Genomic DNA, 24,095 nt, shown 5'->3' with positions numbered 1-24,095 from the left:
TCAAGACCTACAATTTTACACTCATTACCAAGCTATGGGGAAATCTTAAAAACTCTTCTAACGTGGAGATTTGAAACTAGACCTAAAGTTGCCCTTAATTTTGGGAAAGTTGAGAAAGTTCTCAGTATAAAATCTCTCTTTACAAAATTTTGGTTTTCTTCTTTTTTAATTGAGTGAACTGGAACAAACATTAAATCTCAAAGCTGTAGTTGCTAATAATAACTTTTTTTTTTTTTAAACAAGTTGTTAATACTAATTCTGATCTGAACTTCACATCACATGTCCAATTACTATGCTTTTGAAGAGTCTCTGTGGTTGACCACTTTGTGCTATTAAATTCCCAACAAAGAATGAAATGGACAGAGAAAAATGTTGGTGGCATATTGATTTCAGAATATTTGAGTATTATATTAGGTGGCAGGTATTAATTATCTAAATGGAGAACTTGTGTTTTTCAGACCTTACCAGTACGGAAGATTCCATGCAAAGCCAATGCTGCTTCCGGGTCTTTTTTTGCACGAGACAACACAGCAAATTTCTTATCCTGGTGCAGAGATGTAGGGGTGGATGATACCTGCCTGTTTGAATCGGAAGGTTTGGGTATGTATTTATTTACATAATAGTTGGTAACTATAAAGCACTCTTTTTTTTTTTTTTTTTTGCCTTGAGAGAATGGCTCTTTTAATAGACACTGACTCTGAAACTGACCTCTATCTGTGTAGATTCTGCCCCTTATCTGAAGCATAAACAAATGAAGTACACATAACTTAGAATTCATTTAAGTCAATTTTAAGAGGAGCTTGTATAAGACAAAAATCTTAAAATGATTTCTTGCACGCAAATGATTTTTCATGATACACACTTGCTTTTCTGTTCGTGGACTGTTGTTGCTTAGTTCAGCGAATAGGATAGTCCTGCTCTGTTCTGGGAGAGTAGGATATGAGTGCATTCTCAGTTTTTGTTTCTGATATTTACCTGTTAGTGCAGATTCAGTGTGTTGTTCAGGATGCAAGAAAATATGATTTTGTTCTTCATGTCCTATACTGGATCTTTTTTCACCTAATTCACTTGGGCAGCTCTGGAAAAGAATTATCAGTGCTTCAGGGTGCTCTATCAAAAGAATTGGACCATTTAGAAAACCACTGTTATATCAGTATATATTCTTTATATATTCTTCATGATTTTAACTCCTCTCTTCAAAGGGAAACTTAGGGCTTAGTTACCTCAATGTTTTGTTTCAGACATGTATCATGAAATAGAGAGTCAAATCTGTGCTTATTATCTGAACTCAGATAAAATTATAAAGCAGTTGTGATGATAGACAACTCAATTTCTGTGGAGGATAAATGAACACACTTTACTGTAACAAGAAGCTTTGTCTGGAGTTCTTACCTGTGTTGCAATTGATCTATTCCCCTTCTTTTACAGTCTTGGTCTTCTAGCACAACTATTTCTGAAATATTTTTTTTCATTCGTCCTTTTATCATGTGAGAGTTATTAAATGAAATGAAGTTGCTTGGTAGAGAAGAAATTAGTATCATAAAGTCGACAAACAGTACTAAGATATATATATTGTCTCTATTTTGTTAGATAAATCCTCAAGATGAATTTTTTCTTGCACACAGTAAATCGAGTATAAGATGAACAATAATCATATTTTCAAAGTTTTGAAATGGTGGAGAAGTTGGACATTTCCTAGAACAAAGAAAATTGCAAACTCCAAAAGAAAGGAAACATAGACCTTCAACGGCTTGAGATTAGCAGAGCCGCCTTTGGTTAAGCCAATACCTAAATGAATATAGACTTTCTTCTGCTATGGTAAACTCAGCAGTTTGACATTGTTCCAATAACAGGTTAACTGTGTAGTTGAAAGTGTGTCTACAGTTTCCTCCTGCCTTGTTAAGAAATGAGTTCTTATTTAGAGGTGAAATCAGCATAGCTGAGATAACATCATTCCCTGTATAAATTAATTCTTACATATACTTTTAGACATATACAGTGCTTTGCTAGCCACAGTATAATATGGAGTGCAAACACAGCTGGAAATTTGGTGTTAAAGATGACTTCTGCTTTCAGAAAACCGAAGTGAACTGTGCTCAAATACATAAGCCAGATATGGCTCTATTAGGTTTGTTTGATTACTGGCTGACTTCACTCACTGATTGAAAATCAGGTTCCGTTCTCTGAGTGTTACTGTGTATGCAAAGTATATGTTGAAAAGACTTATAGTGCTGTAAACAGGTTTAGAACTTGATAATAAGAACTTGACCTATTTTTCTAAAATTGACAGGGTAATGGTGACCGTGCTGTTTCCAAACAAGATAAAAATAGAAGCTACTATTGTCCCTCAGCTTGAGGTGGAACTAGGAAAAGTTTTGATTTTGTTTGAGGTCTTTCAGTACTACTACATTAGAAATAATGATGATTCATAACAGTTACCAGTTGAAAGGATTTATGTTTCTCTGTCACCCAAATCACATTTTCTCTTGCACAGAAAATAAAAATTCAGCACAGGTAAGTAGCATAAAAGGTTCTATTCAAAGCAGTGAGGAATGTGTGAGATTGATGTGTAAGTGTTCGCATTGCCTCATGAAAGTTTGTTATGTTCCTGAAAATAAATAACCCTGGTGAAATGGTGTTTACAAAGGTAACTAATTTTTGTTTTCTCCCTTCCTTCCATGGCTAATAAACTGTACTGAAACATAAAAGCTTGTGTAATAAAGCAAATATTTTCTGCCTATATTGAGGAACCTTATTGTTTTAATGTTCTTGCTTGCCTTGATTTTTATTCTCCTTTTTTACTCTGTTCGGCCTGCCTTATGGTATGCAAATGCTTCTAGATGCACATAATGTTTTTTTCTTTATGTATCACAGAAAATATTCCCGAGATCTTTGAAATCATGCAAGACTAACCACACACGCATGCATCCAACACTGCCATGTTTTTGGCGCTTAGATGAAGGTTATACAAAGGTGTTCCTTCATATGGAGTTAGAACAGTGGGAAACAGGCGGTATAGCAAATAGGTGCAGCCCATACCTCTAAAGCTTGCAGGCAAGAGATGTTGATGGGAATCTTGAGTGTTCCTAGAGTCTAGGCTCTGCAATGTTTTAAAATTCTAGGGTGGATCCAGACAAGCAGGTGAGTAAACCTACCCGTGTCAGTTTGTGTCTTTGTCCATTATTTGTGGACAGGTGCACAGATTTCCCTTCTGCCTGGGCACTACCAGCGCTGACTTTGGAAGCCAGTAGAAAATGGTGTCTTATTCAGATAAGAATAAATTGGTGGTAGTTTGGATTTTGTAGGTATACTCTGATATACATGGATACACGGATATCTCTGGTATAGTGGTGATTTACTTAATTACATTTTTCTGTGTTTGCATTGAAGTTAGGATTTTGGTATTCAAAATCTTTGTGATAGGATTCTAATAATAAGTGGTGATAAATAGATCAATTCTGATAAATACCCTGTCAGGAAAATAATTAACTCCCAAAAATGAGGCCTTAAACGTATCCTGCTTTTATAATGGTTTGTTTTTACAAAGTTCATTCTAAGTTAGTAGTCAGTAATATGATAGGTAAAAACAAACATCAAATTCGAAATGTAGCTTTTCTGTAATTACTTATAATGCTACCAGAGCTGAATGGTAACAATCTATACATGTTTTGCCCTTTGCACTTAATGGAGGGACATGGCAGAAAAGTACCAGAGTTGATGGCTCTGACAAGAAAACATGGATGGTGTGCCTGCTTCTATGAGCCACTCAAAGAATTATCATCTTTAACAAATGTAGCAACACTGTATGTAGGGATATTCTTAAATGCTGCAAGATAGAGGGAAATTTTGCATGCTCCCTGCATTCGTTGATTAATTAAAACTGTTTTTAACAATTATTATTTTGTTGTTGTTGTTGTTAGTGTATTTAAAGAAGGAATTAGCTTTATTGGTAGGGCAAATGATTATCTGAAGTCAAACTTTGCATCTCACAATTTGATCAGATGATGATCGTCTTCAAATGGGGTTCTCAGTTATATCACAGGTCAAAATTTATCGTTTATCTAGAACTTGGAACACGATGCACTCTTTGCAGTCTAAGAAATGTAATACTGTCTGTAACTCCTCTGTTTCCATGTGTCATGTATATTTTGTAAGTTCCCCTTTGTAGGTTTTTAGGGCAGCAGATCCACACAGCTATGATATTTCAGTTTATGGAAACATTCTTGATGGAGATTCTTGTAATTATGGTGCTCAAGCCTGAAGAGTGTAATACTCGAAGAAAAACTCTTGGCCAAATAGTAAGAATGGTAAGATTTTCTACGATTGCTTCAGTTAACTGAACTTAAAGATGAAGTTATGAACTCATCGTTGGTAATGTAGTGTTGTTGGATGATTATAGGATTTGGAACCAATGAATATTCTGCGTCTCTTCTGTGATAAAGAGTCTACCCAGCAAGAAAAGGGTTTGCCTCTGAGTGTACCAGCATGCTAATGTGTGTTGTTCATTTTGGGAATTGTTGGATATTGTTGTATTAATGTTTTGTGCTTGTATATTCTGTTACTGTGTGTGTGTGTACACACTGTATGACATGGACTTGTTTTGATGCAATTTATTGATTAGAGTTTACTTAACAGGTTCCATAAACAAAAGCATATAGTGCTTTAGTGGAAATAATAGACAAACACAAACACCTCTGACCTCTATTCTAATACCGCTTTTCCAATTAAAAACAAAACAAAAAACAAAAACACATAATACTGAAATAACTGCTTAAAAATATTTAATGCGTAGTGGCAAATGGTTTCCTTTTTTTGATTGATTTACTCTAATTTAATCTTTCTATTGAAAAAGGGAAGCATATTTTGACCATTCTTTGAGTGATATATTGCCATCTTACAGTAGCACATGGAATTTTATGTGTAGTTGCATCACAATAAGGCTACGTCCCATCTTTCACAGCATTTTACTAAACAACTCATTCTATTGTTGAATATGTTCTGTTTTGAGGACTATAGAAGCATCCAGGCAGTGTTATTACCATTGGATTATCATCATAATTCTAGTAAATTGTTACTGTTTAGATGATATGATGATTGATTCTAGATTAGTTCTGTACTATTTATAGATCTATTGTGTGCAACTTTGTTTTGAGACTTCCGTAACTGAAAGAAGGATGGAAGGCTTCAGGCAGACCTCATTGTAGCCTTTCAGTACTTTAAAGGAGGCTTATAAAAAAGATGAAGAGGAAATTTTTACTCGGGCAGGTAATGATAGGACAAGGGGGAATGGTTTTAAACTAAAAGAGGAGAGATTTAGATGAAATGTTAAGAGGAAATTGTTCACTCAGGGTGGTGAGACCCTGGAACAGGTTGCCCAGATAAGCTGTGGATACCCTGTCCCTGGAGGTGTTCAAGGCCAGGCTGTATGAGGCCCTGGGCAACCTGATCTGGTGGGTGGCATCCACGGGTTTGGGACTAGATGATCTTTTAAGTCCCTTCCAATGCAAGCTATTCTATAGTTCCGCTATATAGTTCCATTCGGAGAACCCAAATCCTTGATTAAGTACGTCATAGCGTACTTCTTTTTGATGCACAAGAAAGGATATATTGGGATCAGTTCAACAGATGAGGTGTTGTCTAAGCAACATTAAAACACAAAACAAACTACTGTAGGATCTGAAGGAAAAAAAAGTGTTTAAGGAAGAAGCGGAAGACAACACAAAGAAGGATGAACCTTCTCAAAAATCTTCCCTAGGCTTGTGTGAATTATGATGGTAATTGGAAGGGTATGATGACTAATATTAAACCTCTATCTCTTCATGTCTAGTGAGCTAGGAAATGCTTTAGAAGAATAAATCACATACTTTTTTTTTTTTTTGATTCAGCTGTCTGAGATATAAAATATATAGCTATATATATGCACGTATATATTATATATGAAAAAAAAAAAACCACCACCACCCTGACTCTGCTAAAAATGTCTTTTAAAATGTTAGGAGCCAAGGCTTTGTTCCTGTATCATGGATGTACATTCTGCAAATTTTAATTAAAAATAAGTAATCATATCTCATGTTTCTTATTCTGAACACTCTTAAAGTGTGCTCAGCAGCCATGTGCTGTCCATGTGTAGGGTGCATGCTGTCATCTCACAGCCCCAGGGGTGACCAGCACTTCAAAGCAGTGGCTGTTCCTTCTCTGCTCTCTGGCTTCGCCTGCTAGAGTCTGGGCACTGGGGAAGGGAGAGGTGGGAGATGTAGAAATGTGGTGAAAAGCAGGTAGGAAGGAAATGAAACATAAGGAAAGAGAAAAAGGAGTGAGTGAATGGAAGAGGAGAGCCTGTAATAGGAGACATGGGCAGCAAAAAAATGGGGGCAGTGTGGAGAAAGAAGATAGAACTAGAGAGTGGCAGGGATAGAGGTTAGTTAGGAGCTGAAAAGAAAGCATTGTTGAGCAAAAAAATGGCTGGCAATAGCTGGAAAAGATGCAGGCAATGACAACAGATAAGGATTTGAAATAAATGAGATGGAAAGCAAAAGGCCTTGTAATTGTCAGGACATCTAAAATAAGGTGGCCTTAATGCACTATTGGTAAATCTTCACACTGCTTTCTTGTCAAGCAAATAACAGGAAGATTCTCTGGCAAGGCAGCTATTTCCCTTCTTCTGCAGGAGATCTATGTAGCATGTGTGGCCTCTACATTTACATGTCCTATTTGCTTACAGTCATCTATGCAGAAGATTCACCTTCCTAATGTTTGATAGGAGAGGACTGGCCAGGGATTCTCCATGAATACCGTTTTCTTCTGTATGTGACAGCTTGAAAAGCTATAGGAAATGGCATACAAAAATTGTGTTGATGCAAAGTGAAGTACTTAAGCTATAATAAAGGCTGGCTCTACCACTTTAATTATTTTAACTGTTTGATATATCCATCAACTCTTCATGTGGTCGTGGTCTATCTTTTCCCTACAAGAGCTGTGCTCCCTTTGGAATGGACCTTGCTCCGGCCATGTATTGGTAGTGATTGGTTCAGGAAGTGAAGGAAATTGTTACTAGTAGGTCTTCTCACATGCCTCACTTGTTGCAAAAATCTGAAGATGTTGATGTTTGGAGAATAATATAAGATGTTGAAAGCTTTTGGATGTTGCTACTGAATAGCATTTAACAAGTGACTATGGCAGCGGTATGAACCATACCAGACCTTGTAATGGGATCACTGTGATATGTTGGCTTTGCTTTCATAAAAAATGTAGTGCTAGGAAACACGAAAGTACCCTGTAGATCAGGCAGTATGTCTCTTTAAATAACACTTAAATTAGTGCGCATTTTTATTTCTAATGCATGTACATTAATTCTGTGTATCAGATGGAGATAATTATACTTGCCTCACAGGAATGTTAGAGAGATCTCCACAGTTGTTTTTTTCTTCAGTTCTTCACACCATACAGTAGCACTGGTGTGGAAATGAGTCATGCTGTAGACTTCAAATGATGTGCAGTGAATGATGTATGTGGCTATACGTAGAATGCAGATGGTTTCAAACATCATTTTCAGCTTTCAGTGCTTACCATGTCTAACTGCATATAAATTGCTTCAGTTTCAAAAAAACAAAACAAACAAAAAAAAACACATAGTAAATGTATGTTTGCCATGTAAAATATCTGGGATTGAGTAACTGGTCATGCTCAAAAGTAGATGTGGTGCCCATTTCCAAAAAGCAAATACTAATGTAGGTTCAAGTAATTCAGAAAAAGATGGATGCCTTTCCCACAGGATATATAACAGAAAACCATATGCACAGTTGTTGCATTTCAACCTGTGCTTGTAACCAATCACCTCGGAAAGACTTGCCTGTTGTCCACAAATGATATTGGCAATATATATGTCTGTACGAATATATGTTAAGAAAACTGTGTACATGTGAGTATACAGTTGTCCATGAACTGCAGTACAGTTAGTGTAAGAACTTAATATGAATTACAAGGAATCTTACAGATTTTATTGTTAGTGCCATACTGATTCCAGATAATACAAAAAGTGAATTCAATGCTTTGTAGTCTTTGAAATAGTTTTTGCCACCTCTTCTATCAGATGTCTCAGACTGCTTTAAAAATATCAATGAATTTACAACTTCCAAATGTAAAACTAAAAAAGCAAGAGAAAGAAATGTTGCTTGTTGCATTCTGTAGATGGAAAAAAAATGTAAAGGTAGATTTTTCCACATAAAGCTGAGGAGGCAGCCTTTAGAAAGTGACTTTAAATATCAAGTTTTCAGTTACTGTGGAATAGCTCAAGACGTGAGTTATACTCAAGATGAGTATACTCAGAAATTGAGACACTTGGAAGTGCTACTTGTTCTAAAAGGCAGTCGTCTTGTTTGCTTTGTCAAAGTTACTGAACATCACGACCAAGACAGGTATAGAAATGCAGTCTTTCATATCTGTGGCATTTGCTCTAACTCCTGAACATTCACTAGTGAGGTGGTAGCCCATTATACAGCTGAGCTTTTGGAAAATACCAAAAATTTTGTTTTGAGAATCTTAAATTATTTCCAGTGTGTATTGCAGTATACAAAGAAACACTTGTTTGTATCTCAAGTACTCAAATACATATGCTGGTATAGTCCTCAGGAATGCTAACATTGCCTTGTGAGAAGCACTGTGTCACCCTGTTCTTATCGCGTGACCAGATGTTTGTTTTTATGCTTGGTTATTGCCTGCACAGCTTTTCATACTCTAACAATGATTTCACTGTTTCACATTGCTCGGTGTGAAATGCATGAAATGTGTCTAGACTATTTTGAGTTAGATTTGCTAAAGAACTTTGGGTTTTGTTTGGGTAGAAGAGCTTTAAGCATTGACGTAAAAATATTATACTTATTCAAGTCTTTGTTGAGTAATATCTATGAATCCTTTTGGAAGTAATATTACTTGAGGCTCTCTTTTCCCTCTCCCTTCCAAAAGTTATTCAGATGTGTATATGTGTGAATTGCAATTCAGAAACTCCCTTTGACTATTCCAAAAATGGTTTATTCCACTCGTAGTCTCAGAGATGTCTTAGTTCTTTAAAATCAAATTTTATTTTGGAGTAGTCCTAACTGCTTTTAGAATGAAAGCAGCAGAATATCTTTTGAGAGCCATGAATATAACACTTGAAAAATATTGATTGCTAGTGAAGGTTAAATATTTCATAAAATTACTGTGTTGTGGCAAGGAAGAATATTGAGAATAGCTGGATGTCCAAGTCTGCGTCTTTTATATTCTTAATAACAGATGTCTGAAGGATAAAAATACTTTTCCTAGTATATTGCCATTTTAGTTTTCATGCTCTGCAGTTTTACTTCTGGAAATATATTTGGATGAGATTAGAGGGGAAGAATGCATACATCTTGAATTGCTACATATACGCTAGTAAAAGACTTAAGGACGAGCATTCAACTCACGTAATTTACCACAGATTTATTCAAGTCAGTGGAGCGAGAAGTTGAAGTCGCAGAAATTGAAGATTGGCCCCAGTAGGCATTAGTTATTTAGAGGTGCTTAACTCTGGATTCCAAGTCCGGGTCTCATGCATACATTATAGGACAAAGCAACGACTTTGAGTTTTAACTAGACATTGAAATATGTTTTTCAGGTGTATATGTGTGTGTGTACATATATATATATATATTATTTTTTTCCTCATGCATTTCAATTAGGTGAGTCATTAGACAACCAAAACATTTATACCACAGATGTCTCAGCTTGAACTCAGTGAAAACACATAAACTTTGTTGCCCTTTTTTTTTTCTGATTGGTACAAATATTCACACAATTATTTTTTTGGTGTCAGTTCAATCAGAAGTATAAGGTACATATCTTTCAGTTAGCATGGGAATTTCTAAAAGCTCAAGTTTATCCAAAATGTGAGGGTTATGCTGCAAGAGGTACTACTGGAGAAATGATGACAATGTACTCATAATTCTCATGGTTCATCTGTTTTTTTTTTTGTTGTTTGTTTGTTTGTTTGTTTTTCTTCTCTTTTCTTGTATTTCTTTGAGGATTTTGTGGGAGTTGATTCTCCAAGGAGTCATGGGCTTTCCTTATATCCTGATTTTGTTTTTTGTTTATATATTTTACTGGACTTTCAACAAAACAACCTGAGGTTTGAAAAAAAAAAAAAGAATCTTCTCAGATAATGGTGATATTTCTGAATGAGAAGTACATAGATTTATAGTGTGTTACAGCTTCTTCTGAAGCTTAAAAACTGCAGGTCATGAGGAATTCAGGCATAAAAACTTGCATATTTGCATGTGTGTGTGTATATATATATTACAGGAAGCAAGTTTTTGGTTTGGTTTTCTTATGATGAGCTTAATTCCTAAATTACTCACATTTTTATTTCCTTTGAGAAGAAATGTATGAGAAATTCAGGACCAAACTTCCAGTGAGGTATATTAATGAAGTCTTGTAGTTTTTCTGATTTAAGTTGGCTAAGAAAAACAGTGATGTAAAGGATATGAATTCTTTTAGTTTATAGGGTTAAAGAAAACAACAAACAAACAAACTTCATTTAAATGTTGCTCATTTATTTTTGATCTTCTTCTAATCTTAGTGTTCTGCCAGAGCTCTTTATTATTTTTAGGATTTTACAAACTGATTGTAGGTTACCAAATAATTTTCCAATGATTTAGAACTTTATGTTCAAAAGAATTAAATGATAACTAAATGGGAACTTCCTAAATCATCTGCACTCTGACAGTCCTCGATCCCATCCTTTTTGTTCCAGTAAGTAAAATTCCAGTTAGCTAAAGAAAAAAGCAAGTTCTATCTGCGTTGAGAGTTATAGATGTTGATGATTCAGTTCTGTTCATCACAAAGATTTCTAAAATAGCTTTTATTTATGTTTTCCATCTTCATTTTTCTTTTCCAGTTCTCCACAAGCAGCCAAGAGAAGTGTGCCTTTGTTTGCTGGAACTTGGAAGGATTGCAGCAAGGTAGGTGGAAATATTTAAAGAATGAAGAAATATTTACATTCTTGACAGCACTGACTATTGAGAGACTTACTAAATCAGCACATCCCAAGCTAACTTTTATGCTCATTAGGTTCAAGGAGAACCTGATGTCACTCAGGAATATCTTTTAGGCAGTTATAAACACATACAATAAAATATCTATACCTTCACCTCAGTGAGCATATTTCTTGGCTGTCCTTATATTAGGAGGGGAAACGGTTGAGAATTATTTCTAAATAAAACTTTGATCTGTTTCTTTTTCTAATAGTCATGTCTGTCTATAAACAATTGAGATTTCATTAGCTTTGCTGATAATAAATCAGTCTTCAAGTATCTTAAATCTGATCTAAACGACACTGACTCTTACCTCATTTATTTAAATAAACTTAGCTCTGATTCTCACCAACAGAGTCAAGACAAGAATTGAATTAACAGTCTGCGTTCCATCTCTGTCAGATGCTCCTAGTCAGGCGGGACCCTCAGTACCCTTTAGCATTATTTTTGCCTGCAAGACACCAGTGACTTTTTCTAGACAATCAAAATGATGGTAATTAGAATGCAATTTTTCTGTTTTTGCAGATGCAGAAATAACCAGAGCAGTGCATAAGATTTTCAGCAAAATATCTGAACAGCAGTAGTGCTGCCCAGTCATACATGTAACGGCAATTATACAAAGCCCTGTCTATTGCAGTGGATTGCCTTATTTAAATAATTTCATTAATTTCAGTAAAATGCCTTTTTTTGTGTGTGTTTACAATCAGTATGAAGGAGGCCTCCACTTATTCCTAGTAAAAGAACTAGTATTTTCATGGCCAAATTTTATTAGGCATTCGTATTTTATGAATGCAACTCACTTGGGAAGCTGCTTAACTCAACTTGTCTCTTGGTGAAGTTTCAAAAAAGCCTTTGTTGCCAGTGGAAGTTGGCATAGCAGTGGTGGTAAGAAAACAACCTGACTTCTACATGGCAGGAATTATTATACATCATTATTATGTTTTACAGATTATATTTATGTTACTGTATTCACTTTTTATTTACAGCTTAGAGGTCAAATAACATATGTCTCTATACTTGTTTCTGCTCCAATGTCTCTTCCTTGAAAGCAAGTAAAAATATTTATAATCTCTTAAGTTTATGAAGGGCACAAAAACTCTTCAAGGGGAATATAATTGATAGTTGATAGGTTGATATAATGGAGAAGTACTTATTTGACGGCAATTTTGATTGATCTGTGGTAAACTAAAACTATTATCAAAAAAGAAAATGGACAGTTCCCTCCACTAAGCATAGGAAAGAAAACGTTGTGCTGCTTTAAATGGGAATGAGGCCAGTTGTATGCTTGCTTTGTAAAGCAAACTAGGTTTTTTAACAGCCTTTTGGGGTCTCCTTTCCCGAAGAGTTATCACAGAGATTTTTGAAAAGGTGCCTCTGTGTGCTTCTACAGAATGAGAAGAATAAGACACTGAATAACTTTTTACGTTCCTCTTCTTTCTCTGTTCTAAAAGCACAAGATATGTTCAAAGCGGTCTATTCATCACAAGGAGTCAGCTTCGAGCACACTAATGTCCAGCTAGATTACCGTTAGTCTTCAGGGTCTTCTTGGGTTTGATGCACAAGTGAAAGAGAATGGGGATCATTCAAGGTAGAGACAGAATTGAGCTCTGTTTTGCTCAACTTGAAGTCATTCAACAGGTTCTCTGTGGATGAGGGTAGACGGTTGCTAATTTACCTATGCTTTAACAGCATTTTAACAACTTTAACAACACATCTCTCATTGTGTCCTTTTAACCAAATTAGAGAGAGATGAACTAGATGGATGGACTACATGGCAAGTGGAAAACTGTAGTGACTGCTTAGCTCAGAGTGTCAGCCCCACTGGTTACTAATGGCATTTATCAGGGATTTATACTGGTGACAAAATTGCTTGAACGTTTTCATTAATGGTCTAGATGGTGTGATGGAAGGCAGCCTCAGCACATTAATAGATGAACAGGATATTGTGGGAACAAGTCTGCACACTGGAGAGCAAAGTTGTCCAGAGGGACCTTGACATGTTGAAAAAATAGAATGACAGAAAAATTCTGGAGTTGGGGAAAAAAAAAAAAAGGCAAGTGCAAAAGCATGCACCAAGAGTAGAATGCTTGTGTACAGGTTAGGAACAGACCATCTCAGCAGCAGCAATGCAAGAGACGGCCTGAGAGTCTGCCAAGAAGTGGCCCAGAGTCATCAGGATACCCGTGTGGCAATGAAGATGACAAATGTGTGTTGGGCTGCATTAGTAAGAGCAAAACAAGCAGCTTGAGCGAAGTGCTTGTTAGTTGGAACATGTTCTGTGTGAGGAAAGGCTGATGGACATGGATTTCTTCAGACTGTAGAAGAAGACTTTGTGGATGCAGTTGCTGTCTTGTTCTACCCAATGGGGGTGCGATGGAGGTGTCTAGTAAAGCCAACTCCTTTAGGGCTATGCTCTGAAATGATGAGAGGCAGCAAGAGAAATTATGACTGGAGATGCAGCAAAAGGAATGAAGTTCTTACGTAACTATTAAACTCTGGGGGCTAGACAACCCCCATAGATCTCTTGAAATTACTGTTGAGCAATTTTAAGATTTCTGGTATTGTATTCAATTTTTCCTTGGTAAAAATGGGAAGTGGAGCTCTAAGAAGTCTGTTGGAGATCATGTTACAGTCCAACGCTGCTTCATTTGTCGTTATGAGAAAGCAGGCTAGAAAAGAGCAGAAAAGGAAATTCTCAGCATACCTTCCAGAACAGAATTTGCACCTCTACTGCATGGCAGAGCCCTCTCAGAAAGATGTGTTTTTACCATTTCAGCTTCCCAGCAGGTTGATCCATTCAGTATCAATACAGGTTGATTCCACGTGTGGAAAAAAAGTGCATGTATGTTTGTTTTTTTGTTTGTTTGTTTGTTTTTCAACTCAGCACCAGAGGAATTTAGAACACAGCAAGCACGGGGAACTTTAAAAGTCTGTTACAATGATAAAAATTTGGAGATCATGGAAAGCAGCAGAAGTTAAGAAGCAGCATTGCTTAGAAGAGTGGAAGAGTTTTATTTGATGAGTAAGGTTGCATGCAGGTGTAGGCTTAGGGCCCAGAGGGAATTTAATGATTTACAGCCTGTCGGCATCTGCAGACAGACAGGAAGTAAATGGATTGTATATAAGTGCTTGCTTCAATGTTGGCTGACTTTTCATTAGGCAGACTGCACCAGTTATAAGCCAATACAAGCACAGATTTGGTTCTTAGATTTCTTTATATTAATTTACTAGCCTGTAGTGTGATTAAATTAAAATTTATTTAAAAAAAAAAAAGAGACGGTATATGCATTTATGCCCTTTCTCTGTATGCATTTAACATTATTATGGAGTATTTAGATTAAATGGTAATAATGTGTTTGTTTCCACTCAATATTTCAGTGTCCAGATCTTTACCTAGATAAGTCAGCATAGTTCTGCATCTGGTCTACGGACTTCTCTACAGAAGAAAATATGGTTTCATTTATGCAAGTAGTTTGCTTGCTATGAGAAATCTACATGGCATGATAACTTTATCAAGTTGAAGCCCTACTCCAAAAAAGGAAATATTTTTTTTTCCTTGTTTTTCTTGTTGTTCTTCAGTGTTGGCACAGAAAAAAGCAGAGGGGAATTATCAGTGATTAGGAAAAATAGGATGGGCCTTTGGACTCCTGACATCTGTCCAAGTTCTGTTGCTTGCTGTGAGATACTGACTTAATCATTTGCCATAAAACTTTCAAAAGCAGGCATTGTTTTAAAGAGCTTTGCTCTCCAAGTGCTGTGCTTGAGATGCTCCATGCCAAAGCTGCTTGTATTTGTTTTGGTTGGAGCTGCAAGTATTTTGCCACTGTAAGCAGAGGTCTGAAGATTGGCTGTGAAAAATAGGTTAAAAGAAAAGCACTAGCTGATTCTGAAAAATACTGGCTGCGTGTCCATTTATATGCCTGTAAATTCTGTGCAATACTAGAACCCAGGATAATCTTTAATTCCTTTTCAGCTGGAGTTTTATGAAAAATACTAACAGAAAATCAAAGATGTCAAGTGATTTGAAGAAGAAAAAAAAAAAAAAAACAAAAAAAACCACAGACCCTTCCCTCCTCCCCCTCCAAGCAACAGCAACAAAAACTGCTAATGTGCTGAACTTGAATCAGTCCTACACAGTAGAGCAATTTTTAAGGCCTACTGTCATTCATAAATTACTCAGTCACCACCATACGTTATCAGACAGAGAAGCTGAAGAATTACACTGGCTGTAAATTTAATTAACTGAAAGATATAGTTTAATTTCATTCTTTGTATTGATTTGGAATGATGGCGTCAATGATTGATATATTTTGTACTTGCTTACTAAAGTACGTAGCAATCTATTGTTGCACAGTAGTGCGATATAGGAAGTATAAATACTCTCCACCATTTTGTTGTAAAACATTAAATACATAAGGACAAGTAATTTGTTTGTGTGTTTCTAAAAGGTTTGGGGTGGAGCCTCCTGGATTAATAAAGTTGGAAAAAGAGATTGAACAAGAGGAAACGCTTTCAGCCCCCCTCCCGTCTCCTTCACCCTCACCAACAAAGTCTCCAGGGAAAAAGAGCACAGGGAAGCTGTTGGATGATGCTGTAAGTTGTGGGGAAAAGCTTCCCATCTGGTCCATTCTTGTATGCACTTACTTGCAAAACACACAGAAGCTTCATTTTTACATCTCACTGTACTTTAGAGATCTGCAGACTGATAGAGTTAATTTATTTTTGACCGCAATTATTTCTGCCAGAAGTTTGGAAAAAATGTAGCATTGTGTAGGAGATAGGCAGTTTAGCCTAGCTTAGTGTTTAAGGCCAAGTTCCCTTCTTATTACTCTGTGTTTTTCTGTTCACTTCTTATTCATCAACTCCCACTTGATGTTTTGTCTGAGAAAGGACTGAGTCAGGACTATGAGATTTGGCCCATACTGACTTGTACAGACAGTTAACAAACGCTTTGAAGTTATCTCAGCCTAATTTTTATTCTGCTGTTCTGCATGTTTCTCACATGGTGGTGGTGGGGGAAGATTTTTTCTTCATTGTTAGAAAGCATCTTGCTTTGAATTTTATTAAACTCTTTGCATTATACTGTAGTGTTCATATCTCTGTTGCAGTCCCTAGAGGGGTTCATTTGAAACTACTGGAATCAGATGAAAAGGACACATTTTGAGACCAGGAAGAGGTTAAACTTGAAAAGTACAAATATATTCTATAAAAAGAAGCTGTTACTATAGTAACTGTTATATTACAAGGTAGATGTGCCACCTGGGAGTTAAAAAGCACTTCTTGAAAAATCCATGTGCCACTTTTTTGTTAGAAAGAGCAGATGGAATATAATGTTTGTTCATTTTATTGAAATACTTTGTACTATTTAATGCAAATAATTAAATTAAATTAATTTTTTTTTTTTTACTTTCTGTATTTCTTCCACAACTTTGCAAAAGCACTCACATATATTTCAACAGAATTGAGAAAGAACAATTATGTGTAGGAGTGTGGTGACTGCATATCTTGTAGGAACAGAAGAGAGAGTATGAAGGTTGTCTCCAACCACCTCCTTTAATTTAGAAAGCAGTAGGGATAGAAACATAATGGAATTCATCCAGCTAGATTCTTGACCCTCACTGCCCCAGACACTCGCACCATAAAATAGCAGCAGTGCTTGTAGAGTCCAGACACAAAATAAAATAGGATATAATTCTTCCCTCTGCTTCCTTATTTGATTTCCAAATTCCACTCAATAATACTGCTGTATCCTTTGGGATCGTAAGGTAATGGAAGCCTCAACAGGAGGATCAGCAGCGAAGGTCTAATTATCCGCTGTTTTACACTGGTATAAATCTGTTGGCTTTCATTCTTCACAGCTCTAATATGGCTCTATTTTGCTTACACAGCTCAAAACAGCCTTGAACCTGTTAGGTCCAACTATGCTGTATTTTTGCTTGCATAGATTATCCCTGGTAGATGTAGTAATTAAGGCATATTTCACCTTATCCATTTTCAGATGGAAATTTCAAGACCATCTTCAGAGGTGATAACTGTGATAGGATATTATGTCAGGAATCCCTGATTATCGAGCAGCATTCAGAGGGCCGTTGTCAAAAGGATGGGGATAGTGTTTAGAGGACGCTACTACATTTCAAGAGATATAGGAATGCACCTTTTCCACCCTCAGAAACCTACCCTGGATTTAAGTCATCGGCTCCTTGCTTCACTGATATTATTCCTATTGCAGCTGACTATCTAAATAATTTGATTCTCTAGAAAATGGAGGCTAACACTCAGCATTTGTTCATAAGAATCACTGGAATAACTGGTCTTAAAATAATGCAGTGATTGTACATTGAAACTGAGGACAAAACATCTAATAGTTAAGAAACACTTTTTGTGTCAAATACACAGAATCCCTTTCCTAAGTGTAATTTTTAAATGCAATATTTTTCACAAAAATATAATGCCCTATTTTTAAAGGCAAACAAACAAACAAACAAAAAAAGTACTTAGTAAAACTATTCTGCAAGGTAATGAAGTTACTGAGATAACAAGACTGAAGAACTTCAGACATTATTAGATGGCCTTCACGTTGGTAATGAGGGCTGGTTTCAAAAGCACTTTTGTTCACCGGTCCAGTATAGAAAGAATAATTTTGGTTAATGTTTAATTTCTTTCCAGTTTGTTTAACATTCTATGACTTTCTCTTAAAAGCATATTTGAAAAACTTTGGTTTGCTTCACAAGTATTTTTTTAAGTTATTCAAGATAACTAAAATACCTATTCTATTGCCATAGCTTTACCCCTTTTATTTTTTTTTTCTTAAAAAAGTTTAAGATGTTCATTTCTTAGCTGTTCTGAGCAGATTATTTCCCAGTCTTCAGACTGCTTTTACAAGGCCTTGATAGACAATCTGGATTTCAAAAGGTCTTTGTAATATTATTTGAAGTGGAGAAAACCTCTAGGAGGTTCCTTCAGCATTTTGCATTGTTTGACACCCACATACTAGGTCAGCTTCCATCAAAGAAAACTGCAGTGTACGAAAATGATGTTCCTGTGTACAATTGGAATGCCAAATAAGTTTCTCAACCACATCTCTTTTAGCATTGATGGCTGTGCTACTTTCAGATCATTGAAGAGTGCAAAATAAACTTTCACTAAATATTAATGTCTCTGGTAGCATATGCAGGGCCACATTTTCACAAGAGGCTGAAGTCAAGCAGATGTAGCTGACAAAAAGCAGGAAGGTTGTTTTCATCTGTCTTTTCTCAGCTCTTATTGCTGGGGCTATGTAGTCATGTTTGGCATTGATGAAGTAGAGCAGCCTTGAGGCCCCTTAAAATTACCCTTGATTGCAATAATGCCCTAACTTGGCGATCATCAAAGGGTAGTTAGCAATATTGAAGAGCATCTTGGCATGACTATGTCAGAATATTCTCTGCTCACCTTTAATTAAGGTACAAGTGCACTATTTGAAAGTGCGAAGTGGAAGTATCGGATAACTTTTATCCAGAAGTCAAAATGCTTCTATATTTATTGTATTTATTTAGAAGGCAAAATGCATTATTATGACTCCTTTGTTTTGTCTGTCAACTGTACTAGTACTTTGACAGTTGAGCTGATTCACCATAAAATACTGACTATGTATCTACAAAATTTTGATGCTAAACTCAAATTGTCGAAGTGTTTGTAGACTTCAATTAAACAGTACAAATTTTATGTTGAACTATGACACTTGTATCTATTTTTACCCCTTCACAGCTGTAAAATCCTCCTTGACATTGGAAGCACCACAGTCTGGGATTATGGAAATAATTTTAAAAATCAACATTCAAGATCTGTTTTAATATATAAGGCTTAAAAGGAACCGTGCGTGCATGTGTATATATAATGTTAACATTTTATTTAATTGATTTCACATAGCTTATATTTCAAGGCTAACGTGAGACTGATTCCTGCTTCTTGAGTCCGGCTAAATTTGGTGCAGCTCCTGAAAGACATACACGCGCAATCTAAATGTGCACATGAATCTATGCAGCGCTTTCTATAGCCATCCTAAGGCTGAGTGTATTCAGAAGTTACTCTAGATCTTTTTGGTCAGTGAGTGATCTGAAAAGACAGGGAAGCATTCACAGATATTTTTCCTCAGTTTACAAAGAAGTAAGCAACTCTTTTTAGGTTCTGAATCTTTTAAACAATATTACAGTGGCATTCACATCAGTGCAAGAAGGGCCTAATCCTGAATTCTCATTCAGGATTTTTTCATTCGTAATTCATGTGAAATTCTCAATAACTTCAACAGAATTTAGATCTGAGTGAAGGGTTTACAATGCTCCCTTTAAAGAAGTGATACGTGAAATAGTATTTCTCAAAAACAAATAAATAAAATCAAGACCAAACTATTAAAAAAAAAAAAAAAGAAAAGGTGAAAAGGAAATGAAGAAAAATGAGGAAAATACCAGCAATGAAGACTTAGATTAATGCTATCATGTCATGGTAAATGTCCTCTTGAATGTTTTGCCACAGATGCTATTTTAAACAGGTTTTGTTAATAAATTCTTTTTTTTTTATCAGGTTAAACACATTTCTGAAGATCCACCTTGTAAATGCCCTAATAAATTCTGTGTGGAGCGCCTTTCACAAGGAAGATACAGAGTTGGAGAAAAGATCCTCTTCATTAGGGTAAAAGTTTTATTTTTTTTTTTTATTTTATAGCAAGTTGCTAGTGTCTTCTACCTTCCCCTTTGGAAATATTTTGTTTTTAACCAACATCAACTCAGTTTTATGATGCTGAATAAAGAAATACAGTGGGTTAACTGACTCATGGAATTATTAGCATTTGGTAGGTCCTTCTAATTCTAGGTCATTGAATTTGCTCTGTCTTTGATCAATGGCAACCAGAAGTCTTACAGAGAAGATGACTTCCTCCCACTTCTGTCTGAAAGAACACCTACTTCATCATCACAGCCTTTCCCCCACTTTGTATTGACTGATAGTATTTGATGGGTCCAGAAAAGGATCAAAGACTTCATGATCCTTGAATTAACAAGTCACAACTAAGACATTGCTAAAGTAGGGGGAGCAAAACATTAATGTCCATATTACTTCATGTGATGAGCAGGTATTTCCAAACCCAGTGTTGTATTTCAGACTTCATATGTATTTCAGATTTCATATTAACTCCGATACCAGAATGTAATTGTAAATGTAAATATTTCCTAGCATTAATGTTTGGCTGAATTTAGCACAAATATGTTAGTCAAACTTAATTTTGATCCTCTTTATCTTCTGTATGCATGCTCATGCTAATAATGTGAAAATACTCATCATACGATTTTGTGATAGTGAGGAAAGAATCCGATTCATATTATGCTTCTTTCCATTTTTCTGTTCACATGTGCTGTCCTTGGTAAAGACTGGTTCAAATGATACCTCTTGCTGTCAAAGAACTGTTATCCCTATTTTGCTAAAGACGTGAAACTACAACCTGATAAAACTGAGGATTTAGTACTTCTGAGAACAAAAGTCAGAAGGACTCTTTCCCATCTGTAGAAGTCAAGTTCCCGATTCAACAAAACACCAGAGTGCTTGCTATGTCATAAACGTATGCTTAATTTACACTGAAGTCAAAATTAGATAAGGGTTTAGGTTGTCCCATGTGTATAAAGTTGAGAACATGTTTAAATACTGTGCTGAAAACGGAAACTCCCAATTAATTCAGTAATAGCTAAGAATGAAGAAGAAATACAGGATTTGTCACAGATAGTTTGAGATTTAACATGCTAGCATAAAGGATTAATAGCTTTTCTGTTTCATAGCCACTGAGACTTCTTTTTAATTCTGCAGTATTTTAGGGTACTGGCTTTACATGACTTTGAAGAAGGTAGTTTCATTAACAAAGTAATCTGTAATCTGGAAGAGTTTAACACCTCTGTTTTCTCCCTTTCAATTTTCATTTCAAATAACAATATCAAAGTATTTTAAATCTTCTAGTTTTGATAAACTCATTTTTTTTTCTGCCAGAATGGTGAGCGTCAAATTCCCTTTCGCTGGCTTCTTCATTGTGTAATCTAGTCCAACTCAGATTTTGTTCCAAGTTTGCAAACAAAACACCCTTTTCATATCACGCTACCACATTCCAAAGTAGAATCGTGCCAAAAAATAACAGTAATATAGATTAGACATTGAAATACAGTATTAAAGATCATTCCTACAACATTGATATCAGTGGAAACTTGCCAGGAAGTTCAGTGGGAACAAGCTTATATTAGTAGATTTTGGAAGTCATTTGTCCTGGGTTTTGGTTAGTTTGGATCTCTCTTTGGAACGCTCCACTGGATCGCAGTAAGTTTTGACTCTTCATTCTACGTATTTTTATTGTGTACATGAGTAGATTTATTAGCATCTCTTTGGAATCCTTTGGACATTTCCTTATGAAAAAACACGTTAGAGTTGCATAGCTGACTTCTAATTTTGTTGATATTTGGCACCTTGTTCTGGTGCTGCTGAGATAGTTCCTTCTACCTCCTACATTCTGTGTTCTGTATAGAGTGTGACACAACCAGATACACGCCACTTGTTTATAATCCAGTGTTACAGTTGAACTGAGACAGTTTTTCCTAACTTCTGTAGATCATTCTGTACCAACTGATGAGCATGATCACTTCTGAATGGTGCAGCTAGTCAGCTTCAGGCAGAACTGCAGTGTTCTTTATAACTAATATGATTTTGACAGAGCAGGTTTCTATAGAGGCTTATTCTAGTGCTGGATTGTTCAGAGTTTCTGTGATCTGACAGTGCTGGAGAGCCCAGAGAAAAGTCAAGCGCTCTTTCCTTCATGGAGACTTTCAACCTGTGGCCTTCATTCCAGGCTTTTGTAGTATGGAAGTACCTTTTTCTAGTATGGTTGATCACCAAGCACATTTTAAGCAACTGCCATATCTGCAGCCACAGTAAGTTCGTGGTTTCCTTGGTTTTAGCAGCTGAAATCCAAGTAGTATGCTTTACTGGTATGAAGACTTGAGTCTCACCGTTGTAGTTACCTTGATCATTTTGTTGCAGGTGCCTAAAATTACAGAAAGAATTTCTTAAATGACTATCTGCCCAATCTTGTCCTAAATCCTGCTTTTCATCAATTGTTTCAACTACTAGTGTAAAATTTGCTCAAGTTGTAATTGTTCTCAAAAATAAGATGCTAAGTATCTATGTTGCAAAGGTCCATTTTCCCTTTTATGGGACACTTCTGTACCTTGTAACTATGTTCTTGTATTTATTGCTGTTGATGCCCATATCTCTTTGGAAATGGTATCTAAGCTTCACAATCAATTATTTGTCTGTTCAGTCTTTGATCCTACCATTACGCCACGAAGTGGTTTGGGGTACAAGTCTTAATCTTACAAAGTAGTATTGAATTAATAAGCCTGTTTGTAAAAATAAAGAATAACAAGACATGAAAACTTCAGTTGCACAAAGGCATGTTTTTTAAATTGGAAAACTGAGTCACAGATTTTCAACTGTTTATTTCTTGCAGAAGGCAGCAAAGGAGTTATTTACATTAATACATAATTTTTTATTAAGAAATATCAGTCAGGTCATAAAAAAAGGTTATTTTTTAACTATGACTTTCAGTGGCAAGTATTTCAAGCTATCTTGTGGTATAAGGATAAGGATGTATGATTTCTGCAAACTAGCAAGCTTCTCTCACAAAGATGTATACTGTTGATCCACACCCATAATAAAATTGAAAACGTTGGGTTCTGCAGAATGAAAAACTGTTTCTCTGCAACTGGAGTCAGATTAGGTGGTCTAATGGGTCCTCACTTTCAAGTCTGTCATGCTTCCTGACTTGTGATTGCACTTTTACTTTTTGACCTTGTTCTTTTAATCATTAATATCAGTTATTTGCTTGTGATAATAATGAAACATTTAATTTGATACTAGTTCTATCTGAATCTAAATCCCAGTAAATGAAAGGCATTATTTTCCTGCTATAGCACCGATGTAGAAGCTTTCTTTTGGGACTCACTATTAATATGTGTGAATGCATGTAAGATCACAGGTGGCTGCAAAGAGCATGGCAGTGTTCTGCCCCTCTATTGCCCATTTTTAGGGAGAAAAACGCACTCATGTAAGCACACTTGACTCCAAAACATCCAGGTAGAGACGATACACCACTTAAGTACGGAAAAATGGAAAGCAGATGGATTATACAGTTGTCAAGACTCAGTCACCTTCTGCTTTTCCAGACCAAATAAGTAATTCATATTCATAGCTCTAACTGTGCTTTTTGGGTTTGGGTATTTCTTCAGCACTTGGCTCTTTTGTCTTGCTTATTTGAAGGATTATAATAGTTTTTCTGCTTTGCCAAGGCCCTCTCACTTCTAATCTTCACAACAGTTTATCTTTCTAGCACAGTAATTCCTTCCCTAGAGCTTTATCCATATCAGATAGCTTTCAGTGGTGTTTAAGATGTCAAAAGCATTGGTGGATCAGGACTTCATCAGGATCACTGGACTTCAAGGACAGTGAAAGTCATTTGCCTCTTCTTTGAGCTTTGAATCCGAGTCCTCTACTGCTATTAGACAAACATACTAATTGTCAACTCAAGGTTAGCTGCTTGAGATGCTGTGAAAGTCACGTCTGAAGTCCAGCCCTAATTTATACCCAGATGTAAGTTGTTTTGTTTGTTTGTGTTTTGTTTTGTTTTGTTTTTCTGTTTTGTTTGGAGATGTTCTCGCAGTGGATGGGTGGACTTTTTTTTTGGACTTTTTTTTTTTTTTAAACCATGTGCCAGTTCCTATGCCACAGCTTGACCCTCCCTGAGTATTTGTTGTGTTTCATCCTTATTCTTGCAAGTGAACACTGAATTCTTTCAACCTTCTCAGTTGTTAATTAGTAATTAGTTACCAAATAATTATATAAGAAAATTCTCAATACTTTCAATAAAGCTGGGTAACTGAGCTAGATAAATATGTGAAGTGTTATAGATCTCATTGTTTCAGTTTTTTTTTCCTCCCTAGAATGCTGAGTATATAAAAATAGAGCAAATTACATAAATCCTCTCCT

At 35.9% G+C, this 24,095-nt stretch overlaps 1 protein-coding gene across 8 annotated transcripts in view; it reads left to right on the top strand.

The window, feature by feature from the left end:
- GAS2 (growth arrest specific 2) overlaps positions 1 to 24,095 on the top strand; it is a 92,295-nt gene that overhangs the window by 34,840 nt on the left and 33,360 nt on the right. For 7 of the 8 annotated variants that reach the window (XM_013177798.3, XM_048050887.2, XM_048050884.2 and 4 more), the window contains exons 4-7: positions 459 to 600; positions 10,910 to 10,973; positions 15,494 to 15,638; positions 19,605 to 19,712. In XM_013177798.3, coding sequence (XP_013033252.1) covers positions 459 to 600; positions 10,910 to 10,973; positions 15,494 to 15,638; positions 19,605 to 19,712 — 459 coding nt within the window. Of the gene's footprint in view, positions 1 to 458; positions 601 to 10,909; positions 10,974 to 15,493; positions 15,639 to 19,604; positions 19,713 to 20,445; positions 20,632 to 24,095 lie in introns of those variants that run through there. The other variant, XM_066997457.1, reaches the window with a different exon arrangement.

The sequence above is a fragment of the Anser cygnoides genome, chromosome 5 (genome assembly GCF_040182565.1).
Source record: "Anser cygnoides isolate HZ-2024a breed goose chromosome 5, Taihu_goose_T2T_genome, whole genome shotgun sequence".
NCBI lineage: Eukaryota > Metazoa > Chordata > Aves > Anseriformes > Anatidae > Anser > Anser cygnoides.
The sequence above is the reverse complement of the archived record's forward strand: the minus strand, read 5'-3'. Positions and strand labels throughout refer to the sequence as shown.